Source organism: Choloepus didactylus, chromosome 27 (assembly GCF_015220235.1).
Source record: "Choloepus didactylus isolate mChoDid1 chromosome 27, mChoDid1.pri, whole genome shotgun sequence".
NCBI classification, from domain to species: Eukaryota; Metazoa; Chordata; class Mammalia; order Pilosa; family Megalonychidae; genus Choloepus; species Choloepus didactylus.
This window is the reverse complement of record NC_051333.1, coordinates 19541234-19568492: the sequence shown is the minus strand read 5'-3', so window position 1 is coordinate 19568492 and position 27259 is coordinate 19541234. Positions and strand designations below refer to the sequence as shown.

At 45.5% G+C, this 27259-nt stretch overlaps 1 protein-coding gene across 3 annotated transcripts; it reads left to right on the top strand.

Annotated features, from left to right (window-relative positions):
* Window positions 1–17904: 17904 nt before the first annotated feature.
* FFAR2 (free fatty acid receptor 2) lies at window positions 17905–22986 on the top strand. Of its 3 annotated transcripts, XM_037820108.1 has the most exons (3): window positions 17943–18027; window positions 18461–18535; window positions 19029–22986. In XM_037820108.1, the coding sequence occupies exon 3, from the start codon at window positions 19036–19038 to the stop codon at window positions 20023–20025; it is 990 nt and encodes a 329-aa protein (XP_037676036.1). In that variant the 5' UTR covers window positions 17943–18027; window positions 18461–18535; window positions 19029–19035; the 3' UTR covers window positions 20026–22986. The 3 variants fall into 3 exon arrangements, with proteins under 3 accessions (XP_037676037.1, XP_037676036.1, XP_037676038.1); XM_037820109.1 differs by lacking the exon at window positions 18461–18535 and having other exon boundaries at window positions 17905–18027; XM_037820110.1 differs by lacking the exons at window positions 17943–18027; window positions 18461–18535 and adding an exon at window positions 18542–18854.
* The last annotated feature ends 4273 nt before the right edge of the window (window positions 22987–27259 follow it).

Here is a 27259-nt window from a genome sequence, read left to right as displayed (position 1 = left end):
GGTTTTGTGAGTTAACTATAGGTTAAGTAACTTACCCAAGAACACAAAACTAGCAATGGAATGGGAACTAAAATTTGAATCCAACTAGCCTGGGTGGCTCCAAAACCGTGTATTTTCTACACACATTCTCGTATGAGTTACGGATGGTTACAGCGCCTGAAGGGGGCACTGAACTGAAGCAGCTGTGAAAGAACCTGCAGTGTGGGGCGGAGCCTGAAGCTTAGCCTAAGTGAATTCTGGAGACAGCTCCCTTCTTTGAGCCGGGCTGGAGATGCCATCTTGCCTTCTCAGTGCTTCTCAACCTTTGGTAAAACAAACCCAATACCAACTTTTGCTAATTCATATCATAAAAACAACTGCTTTTTGTTTTGCCTTCCAAACGTAAAATTATATTAAGTTTGCTTTTTCAAAGAACTTACTCCATCCCATCTCAAGCCCTGTCCCCTCCATCCCTTCTACCTTCTGCTCTTCAGAGATACTACAGGGTGTGGGCCAGCCAGGGCCGGAAAACATGGGCCTATATACAAGTTTCTCAACACTCTGCAGACCAGAATAAAGTCTGTCTTCAGTATGATTCCCCAGTAACCCCAGACACAGCACTAGAAAGCGGAGGGAGTGTGCCATGGAAGCATGATGCTTCTCATACCGCATCAGACAGCAGGGCTGTAAAAGGAGGAAGGAGGCACAGCCGGCTGGGAGAAAGCAGGAAAAAACTCAGATTTGCCCCCAGTTTGGTACTCTTAGGCCAGAAACTCTCCCTCCTCTTACTGCTTATCTGGGCTCAACGCTTGGTGAGGGGCAGAACATGAACATCCCCTAGGTAACCGTGGGCAACTTTCCACTCTCCTCCAGAAGTAGAAAGGAGGTAACAGCAGAAGCATAAGATTCACAGGAACCGCCTGTGGTTTGACTTGTGCCCTGGAATCACGATTCCTCAGTAATATTCTTGACCTAGTGTTGGGGAATGAATCATGTCCCCTACAAAAGACATGTCCAAGTTCTAACCCCCAGTCCTGTGGGGACAAGCTCATTTGTCAGTAGGATCTTAGAAGATCCTATTTAGAGAAGACCAAACTGAATCAGGGTGGGCCTTAACCCAATATGGTTGAAGTCCTTATAAGCAAAGGAAATTGGACACGGAGGTAGAAGCCAAAAGCAGGAAGCCAGAGAAGGAGGCAGATATTGCCATGATGGAGGCAGAGATTGCTACAAACTGCAGGAGAAAGCATGGCCTGGAGATACCCTGATGTCGGCCTTCTAGCCTCCAGAACTGTCAGACAATAAATTTCTGTTGCTTAAGCCAACCACTGTGTGGTACTTGTCATAACAGCCCTGGCACACTAAGGCACCTGGGGTTCCTTCTGCATCAGCAAAAGTGGGCAGGAAACCAGACAAAACAGGACTCAAGAAGAAAAGAAGCACTCTTCCTCCCCAGCATTCCCTTGCCAGGAAGTTTGTGTTATTCACTCAGATCCAGAAAATCATGAAGACCTACGGAAAATAATTAAAGAAAAAGGATGCAGGTGAAGTTAGTCAAGAGACACAAAGAACTGTCTCTTCCCTTCTGCTGCTACTAATCTCGAAAGTAGTCCTGTACAAGACAGTGAAGACTGGAGAGAGAGAGAGAAAGGAGGACTAGATGATCAGTCATGCTAGGTCCTAGCAGGGGTTCCTGAGTCCTCAGGCCCCTGACCCCAATGACTGGAGGAGCATGAAAGCTCTGACAGTGGGCAAGAAACTCTTGCACTCAAACAAGTAACCTGAGTGGTCTTTAAAAACCATCCATTGGATCATTTCAATTCTCTGCCCCAAACCCTTCAAAGGTTTCTTATTACTTTGAGAATCAAATCCAAATCTTCACTTTGGCCTACCAAGCCCTACAAGAGGTGCCTTCCCTCCCTGCCTCCCTCCCCACTGTCACGTCTCTGACCTCATTTCTCATCACTCTCCCTCCTGCTCATTCCACCCCAGCCACACTGGCCTCCTTTCAGTTCCTCCATCATACCAAGTTCTGTGTTGCCTCAGAGCCTTTGCAGAAACTGTCCTGTGTGCCCAGAATGCTCCTTCCCCAGCTCAAATGTCACCCTTCCAGGGAACACTTCCCTGCCACCCATTTATAGCACCCTACCCTCATTTCAGGTTTCTTTATTATATCATCCCATTTTATTTCCTTCACAGAACTAAAAATGGAAGATAATAAATTATCTTCTACATTCATTTAGATACTGGCCTGTTTTCTATCTCCACCCACCTACCAGAATGTAAATTCCATGAGGGCAAGAATCTTGTCTGTCTCATTCAATGCTCTATCCCCATTCATTTCAGAGGGAAGAAAACACATGACATAGTTGTCTCCTTGCCCTTGTCTGCCCAATCAGAGAGACTTTCAGGAGCATCGGAGGATATTGGGCTGTCCTGGGCCCACCAAACTCAGGCAGAGGACACTGGGCAAGACAGGATGTGCGGGAGCGAGAACTGAGCCTGGTTCCCCAAAGAGCAGTGGGCTAAGTGGGGCCACCTGGGCCAGAACATTTTTCTGGGCTAGGTGTAGCCCCTGGACTTGAAAACCAGTAGCCCCAATTTTTATGACATAAACACTATTGGCCAAGAAATGCCAGGTGAAGCAAAACCGGAGAGATTAACTTGTTTTGACTGGATCATGCTGGGAAGGGAACAGGAACTTGATGTAAGGGGTGGGGGGAGGAAAGGAGGTGAAGAAAGAACAGAAAGAAGGGGGACGAAACAGCTGCGGTGTAAATAAAAATTACCTGAAAGACTCCTCCGAAGAAGACAGTGTGGTTTATGGGGAACATGCACGTAAACAGAGGCCTGGAAGGGGAATTGAGACTTTGATTCTAAGAGAGATTAATCGATTTACAGAGGCAGAGATTTCAGAAGGAGCAGAGGGTGGTTGCTAAAGGACTGCTCTTCCTCTCTCTGACAAATGACTCCTGTACATAAGAAAACTCTCTGCCCCCAAGGAGAGAAGAGTGGTCAAGGTGCTTACAGGCCTGTCCTGTTCCCAGAAGCCTGAAGACCCTTCCCTGGCGGGGACTGGGGGAAGCGCTCACCATCCAGGCACCCTGACCACTGTCTGTGTTTAGGGAAAAGAGATGCCGGATCACATGTCAGAGAAGTGCCAGGACCAGACTGAGTAGAGGGACCCACTGTTGGGAACAATCTGACAGTCAGCAGCAGCAAAGGAAAAGAATGTGGAAAAGGAAATGGGGTCTGAAAAGATCGTTGGGGGCAGAGGCTTATACAGGCACCAGGCCAGAAACATCTCTTGGCTCATCTAGTCCTCTCACTCAGCAATTCTCAAAGATGTGTTGAGACACACTGGTGTGTGGCAACCAGAGGCAACACATGCAAGTCACTGGTTCCTAGCACAATGAAAGGATCGGGGTTTGTGAGTTTAGGTAAACAAAGAATTAAGTGGAAACAAGGCAAGCAGTTAATAATGTCATTCTCTGTTATGAGTGCTCTATTATGCCTTCTAGAAGGAGCAGGAAAGGCTAACCTCACAGCACAGACACTGGAAGCTGCATAGAACATGTGGGCTGCAGGGGCTGACACCAAACTCCCTCCTCTGTGCCTGGGAAACTCGCCCTTCCCCACTCAGTTTCTGTGGGTCAAAGGGGGCTGACCCCAGCCTTTGGCTACACTGCAGGTGTATGGCCAGCCAAGCCACCCAGAGCCAGGAGTACCAGCCTAAAGTCTCAGCTGGGACTGCAGGAAAGGAGACACTCTGCAGGGGTGTAATCCTGGAGCCGCCAAAGGCCACCACATGGACAAGCCTAACTGAGAAAGGAGCCATCAAACCCCTCCTGGATTCATTTCCTATGACAGCTGTAAAAAATGACCACAAACTGGGTGGCTTACAACAATAGAAACTTACTCTCTTACAGTTCTGGAACCAGAAATCTGAAATCGAGGTGTCAACAGGGCTGTGCTCCCTCCAAAGGCTGCAGGGAAGGATTCTTTCTTGCTTCTTTCAGCTTCTGGTGGTTCTCAGCAATCCTTAATATTCCTCAGCTTGCAGACACATCACCCCGTTCTCTGCCCCAGCTTCTCATGGCTGTCCTCTCCCTGTGTGTCTCCAGCCTCACACAACATTCTCCTCATCTCATAAGGACACCAGTCAGACTGGTTTAGGGCCCACTCTAATTCAGCATGGCCATCTTGATTTGATTACATCTGCAAAGACCCAGTTTCCAAATAAGGTCACATTCATGAGTTACAGGGATTGGAACTTCATCATGTCTTTTTGGAAGGCACAATTTAACCTCAAACACGTCTCTTTCTTCAAACCAAATCTGTCTTTCTCAGGAAGGCCTGAGAGGCCTCTCTGAGAGTAAGAGAGAATTTGGCACTGGTGCACCTCAAGGCAGTGGAGATGGCGGTGTTTGTTAGCTCCTCTGCTTCATGTGGCTGGAAGGCACTGGTGAAGCTTCAAAGTGCTTGTAAGAATATTTCTCCTCCAGAAGGGGTAGAAGTAGAAAGTGTGAGGTGGCTAGAAGAGGACTGTGAAGGAAGTAAGGAGATACAGGGCAGGGAAACCTGACAAGTAGACTATCCAGGTGAAGGTACTTCAGTGATCACTCAATTAGGGAGTGGGGAAGGAGGCACTGTTTCAAAGAAGAAAATGATAAAAGCTCAGTAGGTTAAGCCTGAAGAAAAGGAGCATAAGATCAGGGAGGTACCTTACCCTAATTTTTCCCAACTCAAGTAGAACATTCTTAAAGACACTTACTTGATTCCACAATGCTTTTCCTCTCTGACAAGCCTGTCATCCTCACTCACGTTTTCAGCTGATTGCTGAGAGACCTGCCACTTCTACCCTGTCAAGGACGTGAAGCCACGACCTCTGGGGCAGGGTAAAGCTGGGCCTTTGCCTAGTCTTGCTTCTGCTTCCACAGCAGCCTCATCCATAGCCCAGGGCTCTTGGCTAGAACCGGCACTCAGGGATACAGCAGTGTGGCTTTCTTGGACAGTTTGAGCTCTCCCTCACTCCATCATGTGCCTGGCTCCTCGCTCACATCCCACCAGGCTGTGGTTGCATGTCTACACTAGGAAATGCATGGCACTGTGTCAAAGAAAATCCAAATAAAAGTAACCTAAATTTTGCCCAATGACAGGGTGCTGCCTAACAGAATGCTTGCATCTGATTTGGGGCCCCTAAAATAAAACTGACTGCTGCTATTGGAACTGAGTTTGAACTGTGTGGAAGGACTTGAGCAGCCATAAAAACAGACAATGGTGTGGCTGGCTGAGCTACTCATGTACCACCTTCTTTCCCATCTGTTGAAGTGTTTCTGGAGAAAAAGGCAAGACCGGATGGTGGAAGCTGGGACGTGCGTACACCAGGCCTTTGGCAGCTGAATTGGGGTGGGGGTGGGGGCCACAGTATCTGTGAAATTTGCAAAAATATAATTTGGTAGAGACTACCAATCTCTTTGCTTCTTAATAAAAATGCCTGATTTTTAACAGCACATTGCAACCCAAGTGAAAGACTATTCCCCAGCCTTCTTTTCAGCTAGGTATAACCTTTTGACTAAGTTCTTGCCAATGAATTACAAGCAGAAGTGTTGCATGGAACTTCTGAGAAGTCTCTTAAAATGAGAAGGAGTGAATGCTGCTTCTTTCCTTCCTCAAATTTGCTGCCAGGAACATGAATAGATCTTGTACCATGAGGACAAGGGTCATCCTAGGCCTGGTGAAGCAGAGAGCTAGAAGGATGATGGGTCTCTGAGGACTTCCTGGAGTTACAAAAACAGTCCTATAAGTGACAAATGGTTTTATAAAGAGAGGAAAGTTTTTCATTCAACAACTGTAAGTTTAGTGCCTGTTCTGTGCTTGGCACCATTCTAGGCCCATAAAAAACATTCCATTGATGGAAAGGCAGACAATAAGTAAATACATTTATTTTGTCAGGTCATGATAAATGCAACAAATAAAAATAACCACAGCCCCTGAAATAGTACGTTGCATCATTGTTCACTTTAGCACTGAATTTGCTGGAAAAGAGGGGCAGTATACAGAACACAATTTTAAAGATGAAAAAACTCATTATAAATCAGTTTTTCCTAATCTGTATAAATGAATTAGAATGAAGTATATAGAAAAACATCTAAAAGTAACATTTGATTAAGGAGAAACTTGGATAAATTCACTTGGTTATATTTTACTTTATGGTGTACGACTTTGTGGCAAACAGCAATTTGTGGCATTTTTCATTTCTTTATAAAAATATTTAGAAAATGTAATTTAACATGAGAAATAAAATATTTGAACAACAACAACAAAAAAAAAACGGTCCTAAGCAGCCCTGGATCATATACCTCCAGACTGCCTGTGTGTGACAGGGAAATGTAATTCTATCTAACATATAGCACTATTACTTGGTGTTGTTCTATTATGTGCAGGTGAAACCAGTCCTAACTGGTTGGAGGTTTCAGCAAATATCAACTTTATAACAAATCAAAATTTCTATCTTCAGTTTTTGATGATATTTTAAACGGAGGATACTCAAATGGAAGTAGAGTAACATAAGGGCAAATGAGAGCAGCAATATTGTAAAGGCAAATCATTAATTTGGTCTCATTTTTCTTCCCTTTTGTTACCCTCCATCCATCACCAGTTCTCCCTCCAACATTTACAATGGTTAATATCCCTCTTTAGGTAGTAGGCATCAGAATAATTGTTATCTCTGACCAACAGGGGCCTTCTAGGATGCTGGAGATGGTCTCTATGTCAGCCTGAGTTGTGGTTACACAAATACATGCATATATTAATATTCATCAAGCTATACCCCTATGCTTTATTGTATGTATGTTATACCTCAGTAGAAACAATTTATAAAAATGGTCTCTAAAATCCCACACCCTTTCATGGCCACCATAAATATTTTAATCCTAGAAGTTTTTTGTCGTCCTTATTTGCCATTCAAGATTTGTGTAATTTTTGTACTTTCCCCTTCTTCCTTACCAACAGTACCCCAATTTGTTCAGACTGTTAAGGTCCCTAATTATTATTCCTCTGCCCAGACTCTCTTGCACCTAGGAGTGGTCATGATATAGCGCTGGCCTGTGAGAAGTATGAAAAAGTCTTCTAGGAAGGGCTTCTAAAAAAGCTTATCATTTTCTTAATTTAAAAAGGGGTAGACCTCCCCCCTACATGGGACATGACTTCCGGAGGTATGAATGCCCCTGGCAACATGGGAAATGACTCCTGGGAATGAGCCTGGACCCAGCACTGTGGGACTGAGAAAACCTTCTTGGCCAAAAGGGAGAAGAGAGATAAAACAAAATAAGGTTCCAGCAGCTGAGAGATGTCAAATGGAGTCAAGAGGTCACTCTGGAGGGTATGCTTATGCACTATATAGATATCACTTTTTAGTTTTTAGTGTGTTGGACTGGCTAGAGGAAAATATCTGAAGCTGTCAAACTGGAACCCAGTGACTTTGATTCTTGAAGACAATTGTATAACTACGTAGCTTGCACAGTGTGACTGCGTGATCATGAAAACCTTGTGGCTCGTACTCTCTTTATCCAGTGTATGGACAGATGAGTGGAAAAATGGGGACAAAAATTAGATGGAGAAAAGGGTGGGATGGAGGGGATGGAAATTTTGGGGTGTTCATTTTTGCTTTTATTTTTATTTTGGAGTAAGGAAAAGATTCAAAAATTGATTCTGGTGATGAACACACAACTGTATGATGGTGCTGTAAATATGTAATTGTACACTGTGGATGACTGTAGGGTGTGTGAATATATCTCAATAAAACTGTATTAAAAAGGGGAGGTTACTCTCTCTTTAACTAAGCCACCTTGGCAGGTGATCTCACTGCCCTCCCGCCTATGTGGGACTTGACTCTCAGGGGTATAAATCTCCCTGGCAACGCAGGATATGACTCCTGGGGATGAATCTGGACCCAGCATCGTGGGATTGAGAATATCTTCTTGACCAAAAGGGGGATGTGAAACGAAACGAAATCAGTGGCTGAGAGATTTCAAATGGAGTCAAGAGGTCACTCTGGTAGACATTCTTACGCTCTACATAGATAACACTTTTTAGGTTTTATTGTATTGGAATAGCTAGAAGTAAATACCTGAAACTACCAAACTCCAACCCAGTAGCCTTGACTCCTGAAGACGACTGTATAACAATGTAGATTACAAGGGGTGACAGTGTGATTGTGAAAACCTTTATCTAGTGTATGCATGGATGAACAGATAAATGGGGACAAAAAATAAATGAAAAATAGGGTAGGATGGGGGGGATGATTTCAAGGTTCTTTTTTATTTTTATTCTTATTCTGATTCCTTCTGATATAAGGAAAATGTTCAAAAATAGATTGGGGTGATGAATGCCAAATGGAGTTGAGAGGTCACTCTGGAGGGTATTCTTCTGTGCTGTATGATGGTACTGTGAACAGTTGATTGTACACCATGGATGACTGTATGGTATGTGAATATATCTCAATAAAACTGAATTTAAAAGGGGGGGGGTAGATTCAGCTCACATGTGTCTTTTGCCCTCTGTCCTCTCTGCCCACCCCTGTTTCTCTGCTCAAAATGTAGATGCTTCTTACGATCATGAAGCAAAAGCCAAAATCTAAGGTTGGTGGAGGAAGCTACGGGAGCCTGGGTTGTTGAGGACTAGACAGCCTAGTTCCTTCTTGTTATGTGAGAAAAATAAATCTCTCGTGTGGTTAAGCTTCTGCTATTTATGTTTCAAGCCCAGTTAATTTTACACATGACAAAGATTTCTAGAGACAAGGGGGGCTTTCTCATGTTAATTCACTGTGACTTCGTATCATAGCGGAGGGAGGGCCCAAGGGAAAAAGGAGAGCCCTGAGGACACCTCCAAAACTAAGATTCCATCTGCATGTTCCCATCCCACTGTCTCCTGATAAGTCTTCACTGCTCACTATGGGATCTGAATCTTCTGGCAATGGAAAGGTCTTGGGGAGGATGACTCAATGCAAAGAGGATCTTGGTTCACATAAACTGTTCTGTGAGCTAGCCTTAAAATATTACATCAACTGCATTACTGTTTCTCAATCTATTTTTAACTAATTCTCGCTTTTGACAAACACAAATTCTGTCCAGTTTGCATTAAGAAAACCAGGGCTTTCCCCGCTCCTAGAAAATTTCCAAGCATTTGCAAACCATATGTACTCACCCAGCAGGAAGGTTCTGAAACACCCTCCCTATACCTTTTGAGAATCAGGGGTCTAAATAAAATTTCCTGAGATTTTGCAAATGGGACAGAAACCCTGGGACCTCAGTGATGTCACAACGAGTCGTATGTGTGACAGAAGCAGGTAAAGGGAATGAAGCAGGGAGAAGGTTGGGCTGGGAAAAGGAACACAGAGCTGCATGGCTCACCTTTTGCAGGATCAGCCAGCACATGACTGCAGGCACATCCAGTTTTACTCAGGGAATCTGTACCACTTCAACTTTCAGAAACTTTCCTGCCCCTCACTTGTGGCTCACGGTCAACACTGAGAAGCAGTCCAAGGAGATGAACTTCTGCCCTTTCCAAGGGTGGCAGGAGCCAGGGAAAGCTACCCCATGGTATGGCCTGGAAGCGGTGTCTGGGGGCCAGGGAGGGAGGGTGGGGAGGTTTCTCAGTTCTGTTTCTGGTCTTGAGAGTCAGCTCTGCATGGACAACAGGTGGAGAAGGAAGGGTTCAGGGAGGAAGGAAAAAGTCAGACAACCTCTTCATAATTCCAGTAATAAAGGAACCATTTTCCTCCCAAGTTCTTTTTTCTGTTTTGCAATCAAATCCAGACCCTCATAAACATTTACAGAAACCATAAAAGCTAAACAACATGAGTAAATTTGGTAAAAAAGAGGAATGGTCAATGGTCTCTTCCTTCTATTCCCTGTTTATCCAAAATGTTTAGAGATGGAGCGGGAAGGACCAATGAGAAAGATCACATCTGGGGTCTAGGGTTGAGCAGGAACTAGAACATGAAAACGGTTGAGAGATGCCAGATCCTGGGAGACTGGGGTTGAAGGTCACTCCTTAGTTCTGGGGGAAGAGTGAAGGCTCTGGCAGGAAGCCTGGTGACCCTTGCAGACACTCACTGTGAGAAGCAGATGAATGACCCACCTGCCCTCACACCCTTGCCCATTTCCTTGTGTCCTCCTCTGCTGGATGTACAGGACCTCTGGGGTCTGCTAGAGAAGTTGGGATTAACCCTGACCTTCAAAATACAGTGGGGAGCATAACGCAGTGGTGAAGACCATGGACTCTAGAGCCAGACTGCCTGGTTCCAAGTTCCGAGTTTTATCTCTTCCACTCACCACTACTATACTTCAATTTCCTATCTGTAAAACGGGGATGATGAATGTGCTGACCTTGGAGAATGTTTTAAGAATTACATGAGTTCATCTTTGTAAACTCTTAGCATAGCACGTGGCACATTATCATCAAACAAGCAATAAATATTGGCTAGCGGATTAGTTTCCTATGGTTGCTGTAACCATTTACCACAAATTTGGAGAGTTAAAACATCAGAAATTTATTCTCACCCAATTCTAGAGGCCAAAATCAGTATCACTGTGCCAGAATCAAGATGTCAGCAGGGTTGGTCAGAAGGAGAGACACCTAAAGAGATGTCAGCCCACTCCAATACAGGCGTCGGGGTTGCCAGCAAAAGCACGACTCACACAGGCTCTGATGGAAAGATGTTTGATCGCATGGGGAAGAGACAGACCAAGGTCAGCTTCACTAGTGGGTGTCAGTTCCCCTTAGCCAGCAAGTCTCAATCTGTGGCCCACACAGGGAGACATTCTATGCATGGCTCTTCACTCTTGTGTTTGCATGCCCTAGTGGAGGAATCCCACTCTTTCCCTGCCAGGGACAGATACACTTCTGGGGTGTGAGCTGGATGTTGTAAAACATGCCCACCAGAGGCAGACAGTCTCCAGTGAATGCTTCCACATGCTCCAGGCAATAGGGGGAGGAATGGACTGGCAGTCCGCTTATCTGTTAAGGAACTGTGATTTATCCCGCTAGGCTGATACATCTCTTCCTGAACACAGGATGTATCTGTAGATCCCAGGGAAAGGTGGCCTCCCCTACGACGTGGAGGCTCTCATGGAGAATCTATCCCTTGGCTCCTCCAGCTTTTGGTGGCTGCAGGCATTCCTTGGCTTGTGGCCACATCACTCCAACTCTGCCTCCGTGGTTGCATTGCCTCCTCCTCTACTGTCTGTCTGAACTCTCCCTCTGCCTTCCCCTTACAAAAACACTTGGAATTGCATTTAGGGCCAATCCAGATAGTCTCCATCTCAACAATTCTAATTTAATCACATCTGCAAAGTCCTTTTTTTTTTTCTTTGCCATGTAACTATCAGTCACTGGTTCCAGGGATTAGGACACGGATTATCTTTCGAGCGTCACTAATCAGCCTACTGCACCTGATATTACTGGCCAGGATGGAGTCTGCTTAACAGGTTGAACAAGAGTAAAGAAAGGAGAGGTCTCCACAGAGGGAGTTTGGGGCATAGTTACTAGCAGATGATGTGGATGGCAAAACCCACAGAAGCCTACCACCGAAGTCAGCAGAGACAAGGCCTGGAGAACACTTCCAAGATGCTAACCTTGAGCTGGTCTTTTCTATTTCTCTTCTTCAGAAAGTGCACCAGCCTTAGGGATGGGTCATGTAAAGGCTACGGAATTAAGGAACACCATTATGAGAATGACGGAGGAAAAGCCAGAGAAGTGGCAACTCAGAGGAGATGCCAGCTGGGGGAGGACAGAAACTGCCACCTCCACAGGAAAGTGAATTCCCCTCACAACGCCCTTGCAAAGGCTCAAAAAGAGGAGTACACAAACGGGAGGGTGAAAATGAGAGCAAGGCATACCTCAAATTCAGTTTGGATGTACTGATCTAGAACAATCTTCTGTCTTATTCCCCAGGAGCGTTCCAGTTCTCCTTGGCATCCTGCAGTCCTTTATTTGTTGTTGTTTATTTAAAGTTATGTACCCCAAATCCCAAGTGATCCCCTCCACCTCCATGGCTACTGTTACTCCTCACCTCATCCAAGCCATCATCAATCCTCCCTAGGTGACTGCAGGGTACTTCTAACGGGACTCTCTGCTTCCATCCTTGTCCCTTAGAGACCATTCTCCACACAGCAGCCAGCATGATCTTCTAAAATCATGAGTCACATCATGTCGCTCTCCTCTTATGGCCCGTAAATGACTTGAGAATGAAACCCAGCTCCTTACTGTGATCTCGTAAACACTCAAATCACCCTGCTCCCACACACCAAAGGAAGTTCCCACCACACTCATATATCCACTTGCATATAAGTGGGTCTATTCCTCGACTCACTATTCCATTCTAGTGATCTCTTTGTCTTTCCTTTCACCATTTCCACACAGTCTTGATCATTTTATAATAAGTCTTGTAATCAGATAGTTGAATACAAGAATCATGGAAGTGAAAGATGGTCTTGCTTAGAGAGCAAGGAGGGAGAAGAGTGATATGAGTTACAGCAGGGAATTGGCAGGGGCCACGTCGGGCAGGGCCTATAGGCCTTGTTACGGGTTTTCATAAGTATCCTAAAAGCAATGAGAAACTTCTGGCCTTCCCGTTCCCCACACACTAAAGGTGCTTTCTGCCTTGCATGTGCAAGTTCCTCTGACTCGACCATTCTTTTCCCCAGGTTTCTCATGGTCCCTTCTCAGGGTTCAGGTGTCAGCTCAACTGTAACCTCAGATGGCTCCCCTGACCCCTCTGACTAAAGAAGCCCAAACCATACCCTGATCATCTCCCACCCCCATCACCTTGCTTTGTTTCCTTTGAAGTATTTATCACTGCCACATTCATAGCTATTTGCTTCGTGTTTGTCTCCCCTCACTAGAATGTAACCTCCCTCTATGAGGACTGGGCCACAGCTGCTTTTTTGACTCTAATATCCCCAGTACCTGCCACAGATCCGGGCACATCCTAGGGACTTGACACATATTTGTTGAGTAAATTAATGAAGGAAAGCAACATCTCTTTATTTATTGTTAGTGCCACTAATGCTGAAATCCTGCCTTCCCCTTCATTTTAAAATTTCTTATAGCTATGCCTCACCATATTTGCTCTGCATGATCTCTATAATAAAGGGATATTTGCCTGAATTATCAATCCTGTCTACGAGGAGAGAGTCCTGTGGCTGCCAGCAAGTGCTGTGAGTGCCCTGATCCACAAGAGAGTTCTTCAGTGACTGCTGGCTGGAATTCCTTACCGGGTCCCAGAGGAAGATAAAATGAGACATCTAAGGACAAATATCTCTAAGCTTTTGAAAACTGACTTCTCTCCCTCCTAATTCTTCCATTTATCCACCCACCCTTCATCTAGGAAATAGTTATTAAGTGTCTAATATGTGCCAGGATCTATGCCAGGCCCTGGAGATACGCAGGTGAGAAAAAAAAAACCCCACTCCCTGCCTTCATGGGGCCTCAACTCATGGTGGGGGGAAGAACATTAAGCAGATCCTCACACAATTAAATGTATTAAATAAACTCAGATATGTGCTTTGATGGGAAAGGAAAAGATGCTATGAGAGCAACCAACAATCAGAAAATGAAATTTTTCAAAAATTAAATTTACAACAGCAACAGAAATACTTAGGAATCAATTTAAGAAAAGACACACAAAACTGCTATGCTATGAACTACAAGCACTGCTGAGAGAAATTAAAGACCTAAGTAAATGGAGAGACAGATGTTCATAGCTCAGAAGACTCAACGTTGAGATGGTCTCAAATTTATCTATGGATTCAAGGCAATTCCAAACAAAATGCCAGGAGGATTTTTTGTAGAAATTGATTCTAATGTTTACATGGAAATGCAAATAATCTATAATAGCCAAACCAATCTTAGAAAAGAACAAAGATAAAGAATTTCAACTACCTGATTACAAGACTTATTATAAAATGATCAAGACTGTGGAAATGGTGAAAGGAAAGACAAAGAGATCACTAGAATGGAATAGTGAGTCAAGGAATAGAACCAATTATACACAATCAACTGATTTTTGGTGAAGGTGCCAAAGCAGTTCAACAGAGAAGAAGACCAATGGTGCTCAAACACCTGGGTAACCACACAGCAAATCAAGTGACTATCAACCCTTATGTGAGTGACACCATGCACAAAAAATCAGCTTGAAATAGTTTACAGGCTTAAATGTAAAAACAAACCTATACTACTCTTAGAAGAAAAATAGAAGAATAACTGTAGTCTTATGGTATTAAAGATTTCTTAGGATATAAAAGCATAAACAATAAAAGACAAAATTGATAAGGTGAACTTTATCAAAATTTAAAACTTTCATTCTTCAAAAGACAATTAAGAAAATGAAAAGACAAGTCATAAAATGGGAGAAAATGTTTACAGTGCATAAATCTAACAAATGATTAGTATCCAGAATATAATCAAGAGCTCAGTAATATGAAAATAGTCCAATTTTTTTTTAAATGGGCAAAAGTTTGAACAAACATTTCACAAGAAGAAAATATACAAATAGCCAGTAAGTACATGAAAAGATGTTCAACATCAAGAGTCATCAGGGAAACGCAAATTAAAGCCACAATGAGGTACCACCACACACTCATTAAAATGGCTCAAACTTAACACTAGCAAATCCCAAGTGCTGACGAGAATGTGGAGCAAATGGAAATCTCATCTATCGCTGGTGGGAATGCAAAATGGTACAACCACTTTGGGAAACTGACAGTTCCTTAATGTTAACCAAAATTACCATACAACTAAGTCAATATACTCCTAGATAGTTTCCCAAGAGAACTGAAAGCATAAATTCACACAAAGACCAAAACAAAAATTTTCATCTTGTATGTCAAAAACTGAAGAAAAAACCAAACCAAATCAAATGTCCATCAACAGGTGAACGGATAAAGAAAATATGAACCATATATAAAATGGAATTCTATTCAGCAATAGAAAAGATGCTATGGGAACCTATAACTGAGTCTAGGAAGCCAGGGAGGGCTCTCTTAAGGAAGGAAGTGGATATCTGAAAGAAGACTAGGAATTAACTGGGAGGTTGGAGTGGATGGTAACAAATAAAGAGCTTTTCAGGCAGATGCTGGCCCAAACGCCCTGTGGCAGAAGGAAGTATGGCTCATTCACAGAAGTGAAAGATGGTCTTGCTTAGAGAACAAGGAGGGAGAAGAGTGGTATGAGTTAAGGCAGGGAATTGGCAGGGGCCATGTCAGGCAGGGCCTATAGGCCTCGTTAAGGATTTTCATATTTATCCTAAAAGCAACAAGCAACTTCTAAAAAGGCTTTAAACAAGAGGGTGACATACTGGATTGACATTTTTAAAAAGATCCCACTAACTACAGCATATGGAGCACTGAGTGTTGGAGGTGGGAATGTCTGCAGGGAAGCCAATCACAGCCTCTGCTGAGATCTTGGAGAGAGATGAGGGTGGCTTGCCCTGAGATGGGATGGTGGAGATGAAGAGAGATGAATAGGTTCAATAGGTGTTTGGGAAGAATGTTGGAATGTATTCTGAGAATAAGGAAAAAGACAGTATTAAGACTGCCTCACGGGATGGGAAAGGAAGAGATCCTTCACCAAGCCAGAAGATCCTGGAAGAAAGTTGGGGAAGATCTGAGTTCAGCTCTGGATACACCAGCTACACTGAGTTTGGGATGCTGAGGAGACATCCAAATAGCAATGTCTTCTAAGCTACTGGATATATAGATGTTGTGCTCACAGAAGTTCAGGATGGAGACACAAAATTGTGTGTTACGGAGACAGTAATGGAAGCTGTAGAAATCAGTGCAATACAATGAGAGAACACAAGATAAGAAAAGGAAAGAACCTAAAACTAAGTCTTAAGCTGCTCCATCATTTAGAGGGTGAGTAGGAAAGTAAGTCAGGAAAGGAAACTGAGAAGTGACCAAGGGAAAGAGGAAAACCAGAAAAGCCTGGCTTATCAAATTCATGAAAAGAGAAAGTTTCAAGAAAAAGTGTGTTGAAATTCTGTTGAACTGCTAATGAAACAAGAAAAAAAAAGTCCCCTGGATTTAGCAACTTAGAGGTCACTGGCAACCTTAAGAAGAGGAAAAATGGGGATGGAACCCAGAATGGAGTGGACCGAGGAGTGACAGAAATAAGGAAGTAGAGAAAGTGATTATATATAACTTTAGATAATGGATCCAACTTCCTTTTATACCTAGCTTGGTATTAATGCTGATGAGAGGAAACTGAACTTAGAGGAGGTTGTGAAAGATATCCCTTTTGTGAAAGCTTACCCCTTTGAATTCAACCCAAAAGGTTGCATTTCCTTTTCCTGTGACGTAGGGGAGCATCGTGAATCATGAGTTCAGAAGTCTTCTTTATTATGTTACCTTCATTTCCGAGGAAAGCCATGACTATGGGGGAGGGGATTTAATTGGGGTATCTTCAACATGGGTGGCGTTCTATAGTGACAAGAGAAAGGTATGAGGTGGGGGAAGAAGGACAGGCAGGAATAAAGAAGCGGTCCTGTCCCTCAACCCGTTTCCCAGTAAGTTTCCATTTGGCAATTAAATCCAGATCCTTGTGAATATTTATAGAAAATCATAAAAGCAAAATGACACAAATAAATTTGGTAGTAAACAACAGAGAATGGTCTCTTCCTTTGTTCCCTGTTGATCTGCAAATTGCTTATGTGGGCTGGGGGAAGCAGGTGAGTGAAAAGACAGAGCTCCTTGGTTCTGGGGGAAAGTAAAGCTGAAGAGAAGAAAAGCTAAATGTCAAGATACCTGGACCTAGGATTCTAGGCCACACAAATAATGAATGAATTAATGCATGCATGAGCGAAGAAGCAAACAAGTAACCAAGAAGGAGTAGATATGTCCCGGGAAAGGAAAGAGATTCTGTGAGCAGGGATCAGGCCACAGACGGCAAAACTGACACCCATTGCCTAGGTTAGGATGAAAATGTATTGACCATCCTTGTTTCCTAAAGTCTCTGTTTCCAAAGGGCTTTGTGGAGCTTCTCCTGCTACTGTGCCAAACCCACAGCTACACAGGTCAGAGAGGGGAAGCAGTGAGAAAAGAGGTGGGTTCCCAGACCACAGGGAGAGGGCAGATATGGCGGAAAGGCCTAGAGCCTGAGAACCCTCCCACAAAGGGCCACACGAGCACATCGGGCCTCCTGAATTCCTGGCACTGTCCCTAGTAAGGTGGCACGTCTGTGCCCTGAGTCTGGATATTCTCCCAGGTGGATCACTCTCCGTGACAGGCAGGACCACTTGTGGGCCTCCCCAGAAGTGCCGAACACTGGCCCATCGGCTTTATGTATGCCATCTCGTTTAGTCCTCACAGCAATCCTGGGGGGTGAGTACCGACAGCCTCACTTAACTGACAAGGAAAGGCAAGTTGAGAAAATTGGTCTGCATATCAGTGAGGGGACTGGGATCTGCACCCACACCTGCCTGATTCCAAATCCCACACTATCACTACCGTAACAGGACGCAGGGTTGGAGACGCAAACCTGTTTCCACTGAGGGGCTAAAAGAAACTTACGGGAGGCAGAGGTCAGGAGACCACATAAAGGACAGAAAACTGAAGAATAAAAGGAGGAGGAAGCCTCTTTCCTGAGAATGAGTAGAATGACAGAAGAAATCACCCAGAAAAAAAGAAGACAAGATGCTCTGACTTAGCAAGTGAAAAAATACCTGAGATTAAAAGGTTCAGGAACTAGGGACAGAAAATTCGGGTTTGGAAGTCAGGGTGAGAAGTGGCAGGGGGAGAATAAAGAGGGCGGGACCCTTTCCTTTGGTTTTGAGAAGATAAGAGCTCTTAGTTACTGACCCTCCTCTCTCTGGTCATGTGACCGGGGCCAGTATAAGAGCTTTCGGCCAGCCAGGTTCCCTACATTTTTTTTCCTGTGTGAAATGGGTGGTAGCAGTGGCTAAGGCTCTGCTCCTCTTTCACAGAGGCTCACAGACTTTCCTCCAGGACCAATCCCAAGAAGGCACCTATCAGGAGCCAAGACAAGGCAAGGCAGTTAGTTAGCTCAGTGCTTGCACTCTGGGAAGTGATGCTGGGCTCAGAATTCAAGGGGAAGGTGTTGAGGGGCTGGGGAGGTCTATCAGAAGCTTCAATGTCAGGCTCATATCCAGAGATGGGAGCTGGTCTGGGGACAAGGAAACAAGGACAGGGAGAGCACGCTGGACAGAGGGTGGAGGGGCGAGACTGTGTGTGGGCAGGGAGGGTTAAAAACCAAGTGGGAACTGAGTCACCCCCTTAAGAAGAGGAGTTCTTCAGCTCATAGTCAAAACACCAGCTCAGGTGGCAGTTACTACCGGGAGCTTTTCTGAATATTTCTCTAAAGTGTCTGGGGGACAGGCTCAAAGGGATAGTGCTGGCTCACCCTTCCTCCCCTGCCGTCCCCTCCTTAAGCTTCACTAGCTTCCCCTTTTTCAATCCAGGCCCAGAGTCCAGTGTTGCACAGGGTGACAGAGGTGGAGGAGAGCCTGTGTTCTGCAAAAGGAGAGGAGAACGAGGTAGGGAGATGGGTTTTGGGGCCTAGGCACCTGATTCCTGGGAGTGAGGCAGGGTCCCAAGGACGAGGCGGCAGTGGGTGCACGGTGTCCGGGTCCTCACAACCCTGGTTATCCCGAGAGAGACATCCTACAGCTCTCTCCTCGCCTCTTCTCTCCAGCTGGGCTCGACTGAGAAAGGGACCTAAGTAAAGTTGAAAACTACAAATGCAGAAACTTCCTGTATCTGTGAGGGTAGGAGGAGAAAGGCTGGGGAAACCGGAGGGGGAATTCCCTTGGGGAGCCAGGGGTTGGTCTCCCCCAGAGACGCGTGATGGCAAAGGTAATAACTAAAGCCTAATATCCCGCCCAAGGCAAAGTCAATAATTGCTCTGGGCAGCGCCGGCAGGTGGTGTGAGCAAGCAGCGGTGGGAGCAGAAAGCCTTGGCCTGGGAAGGGGAGAGTGCCAGGGCGGATGTCCACACCCTGAGAGACCCTGCCCTTTCTCATCCTCCAGAATCAACATGCTGAACTGGCGCAGCTCCTTGATCCTCACGGCCTACCTCGTCATCTTCCTCACCGGTCTCCCTGCCAACCTCCTGGCGCTGCGGGCCTTCTTGGGGCGGGTCCGCCAGCCCCAACCCGCGCCCGTCCACATCCTTCTGCTCAGCCTGACGCTGGCGGACCTCCTGCTGCTCGTGCTGCTGCCCTTCAAGATCATCGAGGCTGCATGGGACTTCCGTTGGTATCTGCCCGAGCTCCTCTGTGCCCTCACTGGCTTCGGCTTCTACAGCAGCATCTACTGCAGCACATGGCTCCTGGCAGGCATCAGCATCGAGCGCTACCTGGGAGTGGCTTTTCCTGTGCAGTACAAGCTCTCCCGCCGGCCCATATATGGAGTGATTGCTGCCGCCATCGCCTGGCTCATGTCCTTTGGGCACTGCACCATTGTGATCATCGGCCAGTACTGGAAAACGAACGAGACCATCCAAGAGAATCACACACTGACCTGCTACAAGAACTTCACCAAAGAGCAGCTGGAAGTCGTGCTTCCCGTGCGGCTGGAGCTGTGCCTTTTCCTCTTTGTGGTCCCCATGTTGGTGACTATCTTCTGCTACTGGCGCTTCGTGTGGATCATGCTCACCCAGCCCCACGTGGGGGCCCACAGGCGGCACCGAGCTGTGGGGCTGGCTGTCGTGTCACTTCTTAACTTCTTCGTGTGCTTTGGGCCTTACAACGTCTCCCATCTAGTGGGGTTTTACTATAAGGAAAGCCCTGAGTGGCGGGCAGAAGCTGTGGTGCTCAGTTCACTCAACGCCAGCCTGGACCCCCTGCTTTTCTATTTCTCTTCTTCGGCGGTGCGCAGAGCCTTTGGAAAAGGGCTGCAGGTGCTGCGGAATCGGGGTGCCTCCCTGCTGGGACGCAAAGGCAGAGACCCTGCAGAGGTGACGAATGGGGACAGGGGTGTGAGCCAAGGGGAGGGAGTGCCAAGTTCGGACTTCACCACAGACTAGTGATTCTCCTGGGCCTTTGGAGGCACACTGGGTTTCTGGTTACAGGCAGGGAGAGAGGGAGCATGAGGGTTCCTGTCCCAGATTTGGGAATCCTCGGACCCAATCCATTACTGGGGCTTTTTTGTAAAAAACACCCAGCTTTGTAAAAATCTCTCGCCAGCTTGGTATCCATTCCTGACTGAACTTCCTTCCCCAAAGAGGCACAGCTCAATGGCCAAAGAAGAAACAGTTAGGCTTAAAAGCACTATCAGACGGGCTTTGGAGACAGCTTAGCTAGTGCGAATCTCAGTCTTTGCGAGGTGGTTGGTAAGTCCTAAGGCAATCTTGTTACAAGCTTAGGAACAACACTAGACACTGGTCCAGATGCTGGTGCTGGCACGAAGTCACTGGGAAGGAAATGAAAGAGAAATACTAAATGCCATCAAAAAGGACTCAGAAAGGTTCAGAGCCGAGGGAGTGCGAAGGGAAGACTGGGGGCTTCAACCTCTAATGGACTGGGTTTGCACTGTATCAATATGACCTGTTGCTTTGCAAGTGTGCTCCAGTCATTTTCATGTGTGGATCCTGTCTCCCCCATTAAGCCAGGAGGTCTGGGTCATGTCTGCTTCCTCCTCGGCATCCTGCACTGGCCAGGTCCTGGTTTGGTTGGCAGTCAACACTGACCAGCACAGGAAAAGACACGGAGGGTGTGGCAGATTGAAAACATTATAAAATGCTGAAGCAGGTGTCCACAATTCTGATAACATTTCTGAAAGCCTAGAGAAGGCAAAAATAGGTTGGAGAACCAAGATTAAACAGCAAAGGGGAAGATGATGCATTGGAAACTACCAAAAAATTTTAAGATGGTGTAGTAAGTGTGAAATAAGTGAGGGTACTGAAGGAATCCTGTTAAGAGTGATGAACAGAGAGGCTGGATTTAGAAAGAGAACGTGGGGGTGAGTACCAACTCAAAGTTATCGGTCTAGTACAGGGGCTAAAATCACCTTACCCTCCTGCTCAGACACCTGCCAAGTTCCCCTCTCATCTGTCATACTCAGTCAAAATTCTTCCTCCCAGAAACTCCCATCATATTATTCCATTACCTGCTTTACGCCTTCTCTCCCTTCCCAATTCCACCTGCCTTACTCATTTCTCCACAAAAAGGACCCCTCTCTCTAATTGATTTAACTAACTCCAGCCCCCAGTCTAGGATGTGCAACCCAATGTCTACATCAGAATCATATGTGGAGGTTTAAGGAATTTGGCCTCCAAAAAGTTCTGGCCTTTGTCCCAGCTCCTAAGGGGTAACGTGTATATCCTTTATATCCTCAGAACTTCCCAATGATAGGAGAGTCTTCATTATTCTTGCTGCCCCCCCCACACCTGATATTTTATGCTAATTAGATGACTCAGGGTGGGGCAAGGCACTGGGCGGTCTGAGGGTTGGGGCTTTGAGCCACTAACAGCCGCCTGACCTCCAGGGACAAGGGGCTGGATACTGAGTACAACCACATGGACGTTGATTCAGTCATGTCCACATACTGAAACTCCAATTAAAACTCTGGATGCCAAAGCTCAAGTGAGCTTCCCTGATTGGTAATACATATCAATGTGCCAAGGAAGTGGTTCATCCTGACTCCGCTAGGAGAGGACACTGAAGCTTCGCATTTGGGGACCCTCCCTGACCTCACCCAATGGCATCTCTTCTTTCGGTGCCTTCTGTTTTATATCCTTTTGGCTATAATAAAACTGTAATCTGTATAGCATTTTCCTGAGTTCTGCACATCATTCTAGGGAATTAACAAACCTGAGGGATGGTGGGAACCCCAGAATTTGTAGCCAGTTGATCAGAAGTGAAGATGGCCCTGGGAACCTGTGGACTTATGACTGGTGTCTGAAATGGTAGGCATCTTGTAGGAAATGTGCCCGTAACCTGTGAAGTCTGACCTAACTCCAGGTGGTGTCAGAATTGCACTGTGAATACAGAGTGCCACCTCAAACCTACTGACACAGAATCTCTGGGGGTGGAGCCCAACAGGTGAACTTTAAAAGGTTACCCAAGCAACTAGAGAGACAATGGCAATTAAATGCAATACATGAGCCTGCATGGGATCTAATAATAGAGGAGAAAGGGCTCAAAGGCTATTACTGGAACATATGAAAAAAATTGGAATAGAGACAGTAAGCTTCAAATCAGTGTTAAACTTCTTAAACTCCATAACTGCATTTAAGATGGTTCCATAAATGAATAGTCTTGTTCTTAGGAAATGTACATCACAGTTGTTTGAGTTTCCTACCTGCTCTAACAAATACCATACAATGGGTTGGCCGAACAACAGGAATTTATTGGCTCTCAGTTTCAGAGACTAGAAGGCTTGCTTTCTCCTTGGATCAGTATCTTCTGGCTGGCTGGCAATCTTTGAGTTTCCTTGGCTGTTCTTCCACATGGCCATGCACAAGGCAGCATTTTCTCCTTTCTCTACCGGGTTCCATTGATTTCTGGCCTCTGGCAGCTGCCCACGGCTTCTCTCCCCAACCGACCTTCACTCTGCTTATAAAGGACTCCAGTAACCTGCATTAAAGCCCAGCATGATTCAACTTGGCCACTCCTTAACTGAAGTAACACCTTCAAGAGATCTTACTTACAATGGTCCACATGCCCACCAGAATACAAACCAAGACCAAGAACATGTCCAAACTGCGGTATGCAATTCATCTACAGCAGTATTTAGTGTTCAAGAAGCATGATATATACAACCTATACTCAAGTGTTCAGAAAATGTATAGACAGATAGATAGATAGATAGATAGAATGATATGGCAAATGTAGTGAAATGTTAATAATGGTGGATCTGGGAATCTGGGGGGTAGGAGTATGCTGGAGTTCTCTGTATGGGGTTTGCATTATTTTTGTAACTGTCTGTAAATTTTAAAGTATTTCAAAATAAAATAATAAATAAAGGCTCCCAGGTGATTATGACAGACAATCAGGGTCAGGAATCACTGTCCTAGTTCAGGGGCCCAATCTATCCAAGAAATTATTCTTCAGAGAAACCTTTCCTGCTTATACTTCTCCCCTCACCTCAACCCCAGACTCCCCTATCTTCAATCACTTGCTTCCTCCCCACTTTCAGAACCCCACTCAATGAAGAGGAGTTCCCATACAAAGGTCCATGGGAAGCACATTCTAGAAACAAGAACTGCTGATGCAACAACCGTAAGGAAGAAGAAAATATAACCATTGCCAGGCTAGAGAAAAGACCAGAGTAGGACTAGAAGGGTGGTCCACAAACTTAAGCATGTATGAGAATCACCACGATTGTTTGTTAAGCCATAGATTGTTTCAGAATCAGAAGCTCTGAGGTGGGACCCAAGAGTTTGCAATTCTAAGGAGTTCCAAGGTGATGTTGCTGCTGTTGATCCAGGGACAGACCCGAGGGGCTGAACACTGTGAACTGGGAAGAAAGTGATAGAAGATGAAGTCAAGGAGGTTAGCAGGCAGCGGGTCATGCGAAGTCTTTTAGGCTGCAGAAAGGAGTTTGGATTTACTCTAACATGCTCTGGAAACCATCAGAGGGTTTTAAGCAAGGGAGTGGCATGATCTGACTTCCATTTTAAGATGATCTTTCTGGCAGCAGTGCCTATCAGAAGAGAGACAGCTGTTAGGATCAAGGAGCAATGTGAATGATAGAGTTAAGAAGCCACAGAGTGCTATGCAAACATGCAGGGTTCTCCTACGGCTAGTAGCTTCCTAAAAGTGGGAGCCATTTTCTCTTTCATTAGAATCAGAGGTCCAAGGATCAAAAAGCCAAGAGGAGGCCTTACAAGTTGTCATGCAATTGCTTGGCAAATGGATGTCCCCAGTGATGTGGTAGACAATGTTTCATAACAAGCTCTTGGTGTGGGGGATAAAGGGGAGGTCTTGGTTTGTAGTGTGCACCAATTTCTGTGGTATGTGTGTATGTGTATATATATATATATATATACTTCCACCTCAGCCTATTTCTACCAACATGAGTCACAGAACATGGGGTTGGCAAGAGATACTTCCGATCAGCAGGATCCAGCTCAAGCACAAGACAGCACATTTGCTCAAGTGGTAGACAGGTCACATCCTACTCGAGGGAACTTGATCCTTCCCTGGCTTCATATGGTACAGGGCCCATGCACAGGCTTTTCACCCAGTGAAAACTACCTACACGTGATTGGCTGGGCCCAACCCAAGAGGATCTGGGTGGCTGGTTAAATTGCTGGCCTCCTCTGAACCCTCTGTGACAGATGGGTAAACAGAAATAATAGTGCCTGGTTAATGAATAACACAGCAGCCTAGAGCTGCTACCAGGAAATGGGAGTGGGGGAAGCTGAGTCTGCCTGACCTGGGGGCCCGGCCAGCAGGAAAGGGGAACCCGGATCAACTATTTCACTTCCCCTTTCTGGAAAAGATGCTGTTGCACCCCTTCCTCCAAAATTCTCATCTGACCACATAACCAGAGCTCAAGCGCCCATACATCATATGGCTTTGTGGTGACCACTGTGGTCTGACAAGGCAGGCGTGGAGGTGGAGAGGGCCTGGAGGAAAACCCACAGCCGGGATCCAATTCCACTCCTGGAAACTTCCCTGCCTCTTATCTCCAGGCCTCTGTTCTCATTCTCTCATCTTTCTCTCTCTACCTCCTGTGGTTATACACTTTTGCACCATTTTTTTTTCTTTTCATTATTTTTCCCTAGTCACAGGAAATGAAGACATTTCTCATCTGCAAATTGCACATTTGACTGGGAAATTGGGCCAAAGATCTCCAAGCCCTCAGAAGCAGTAGTCCAGTAACCCACTTGCCAAAGTTTTGACTGTCTGATAAGCTGGAAGATGTGAGAGTAAGTTGGGGGGGGGGGGGCACTTCTGTAAATGCAGGTCACCATCACCTGGACACCTGCAGCTGACCCAGGGAGGGGTGAGCCACAGCTCCTGGTAATCTCAGGCTCTGTCTCCCCAGACATTGTTCCCTGCCATCTGTCAGCCTAAGCTATGATCAGTCTGAAGGCAACAGGGTAAGGAAGGTAAATATACTGCTCCCAAATCTAGGTGATTTCAGTAAAAAGCCCACACATGCATATAGCAGTCCAGTGTTGTCTAAAGTGCCCAAGCAAACATTGTCATGACTTGTCACAGGTGCAGGCATTTGTTCATCCACACACATTTACTGAGGACTACTATGTATCAGGCAGGGTTCTAGGTGCTGAAGATCCAAGCAGGGAACAAGAAGGACAAGACCCGCTCTCCAGCAGCTCGTATACCTGCAGGAGAGGCAAACAGGGAAACCAATGAACAAGACACTGTGGGGTACTGCTAAGTGCTATGAAGACCAAAAAAACAGTCAGGGAAGAGAAAATGACTTTGGGGAGGGGGTTGGGTGACTATTTTTGAAAGAGCGGCTTGGGAAGGCCTCTCTAAAGTGATATTTGAGCTGCAACCAGAATGACAAGGAATCATGCATGCCAAGAACTGGGGGAAGAATGTTACAGGCTAAGTGTTCAAGGCAAATGAAAAGCTTGAACAAGCTGAGTCTGTGCAACGAACAGAAAGAAGGTTAAAGTGGCTAAGGCTTGGTGACAGCTGGAGGAGCGGACAAGCGTCAAATCATAGTGGGGTTCAAATATGGCAAGAAGCACAAGAGATAGTTTCTCCCTATTTAACAAGTTGAGACTCAGAGATGTGAACTGACACACACAGCCCTCATCAAGATGGTCTACTGACTTCCTAGTCCAGGATTCTCTCTCTCTCTCTCTCTCTCTCTCTCTCTCTCTGTCTCTCTATCTCTATTTCCATCTCTATCTCTCTTTCTGTCTCTGTCTCTCCTAACTGAGGAACAGAAAAGAGGACAGGAAATGTGATTCATGTGATGTGTGGTTGTTTGGTATAGAGGGTGGAGAGTGACCACTGAGGTTCTGAGAGAAGAAAGGAAGCAGAGGTGGAACAAGACGCCTGAGTCCTGAGAGCAGAGTGGAGACCAGCAAGGCGTCCCTGGTTCTGGGAAGGAGTCATGGCTGGGGAGAGGCAGCGTGCCTAGGTCCTGAGAAACAGAGGCCAAGGAGGGCGCCAAGAGCCATCCATGCTGCCCCAGGGTTCACCAGCCTGGAACAGAAATGGAGGTGTAAGGACAAGTTGTGGAGCTGGGGAATCACAGAAAGCCTCCATCCGATGACTCTGGCTGCACTTCTGACTCACCTGGGGAGCTTCTAAAAATGCCAGAGCTTGGGCATTTTATTTTTTATAAGATCTCTAGGTGTTCGTGAAGGACTGTGAGGGTTGAGAATCACTGTATCTAGTCCTGGTGCTCCACTGGACCAGTCCAAGAGGTCTCAAGGAAGACAGCACCGTGTCCTGGGTCTGAATCCTGGCTCAGCACAGTGTAACTCAAGCTCTCAGTGCTTTAGTTTTCTCACTGAAAAACGGGGATAATGGTATCTACATCATCAGTTTATTATGAGGATTAAATGAGTTTGATATTGTACATAGAACAAAGTCTACACCCCATAGATGATAAATAAGTGCTTGTTAAATGGAAATCTTTTAAAAATATAATTGGGTTTATGTTGCTCCTCTACTTAAAGGCCTTCAAAGGCTTCTCATGGGCCTGAGAATGAAATCTCAAGCCCTCCCCATGGCCAGCAAGACCCTGAATGACCTTGCACCTGTCCATCTGCCCAAGCTCATCTCTTACCCACAGCCCTCCTCCCAGGTCCTCCACCCCCTCCCCCTCATTCATTTCATTCTGCCTTTTGGTACCAACAATTTGCTAAGTTCATTCTTGGCTCAGGACCTTTGCACTTGATGTTCTCCTTTCCTGGAACTTCTTCCTCCAGATTCTTGCTGGCTGACTCCTCATCTTTCAGTCTGCCTGCCACTCAAATTTCACCTGCTCAGAGGTCTTTCCCCTCAACCCCATCCAAAGTGGCCCCCTCTGACACTCACTTGCATTATCCTGAGTTACTGACCTCACTGCATTTATCATTATCTGATATTTAGTTTTGTTTTATTTATTATTTTTGTAAAAGTTACATGTGCACATAGTTTAAAGAGTTGAATTGTTTGCTGTGAAAAATAGGTCCCTCACCCTATCCCCCTACCTACCCCTCCCGAGAGGGCAAATGTTTTCCCCTCTTTTCAACTAAATATTTATACTTTATGTCTTCAAGGAATTTTCTTATTTTACTACACTTCATTTTTCAATATTGGTTTTTATCTGTTAACTTCCCC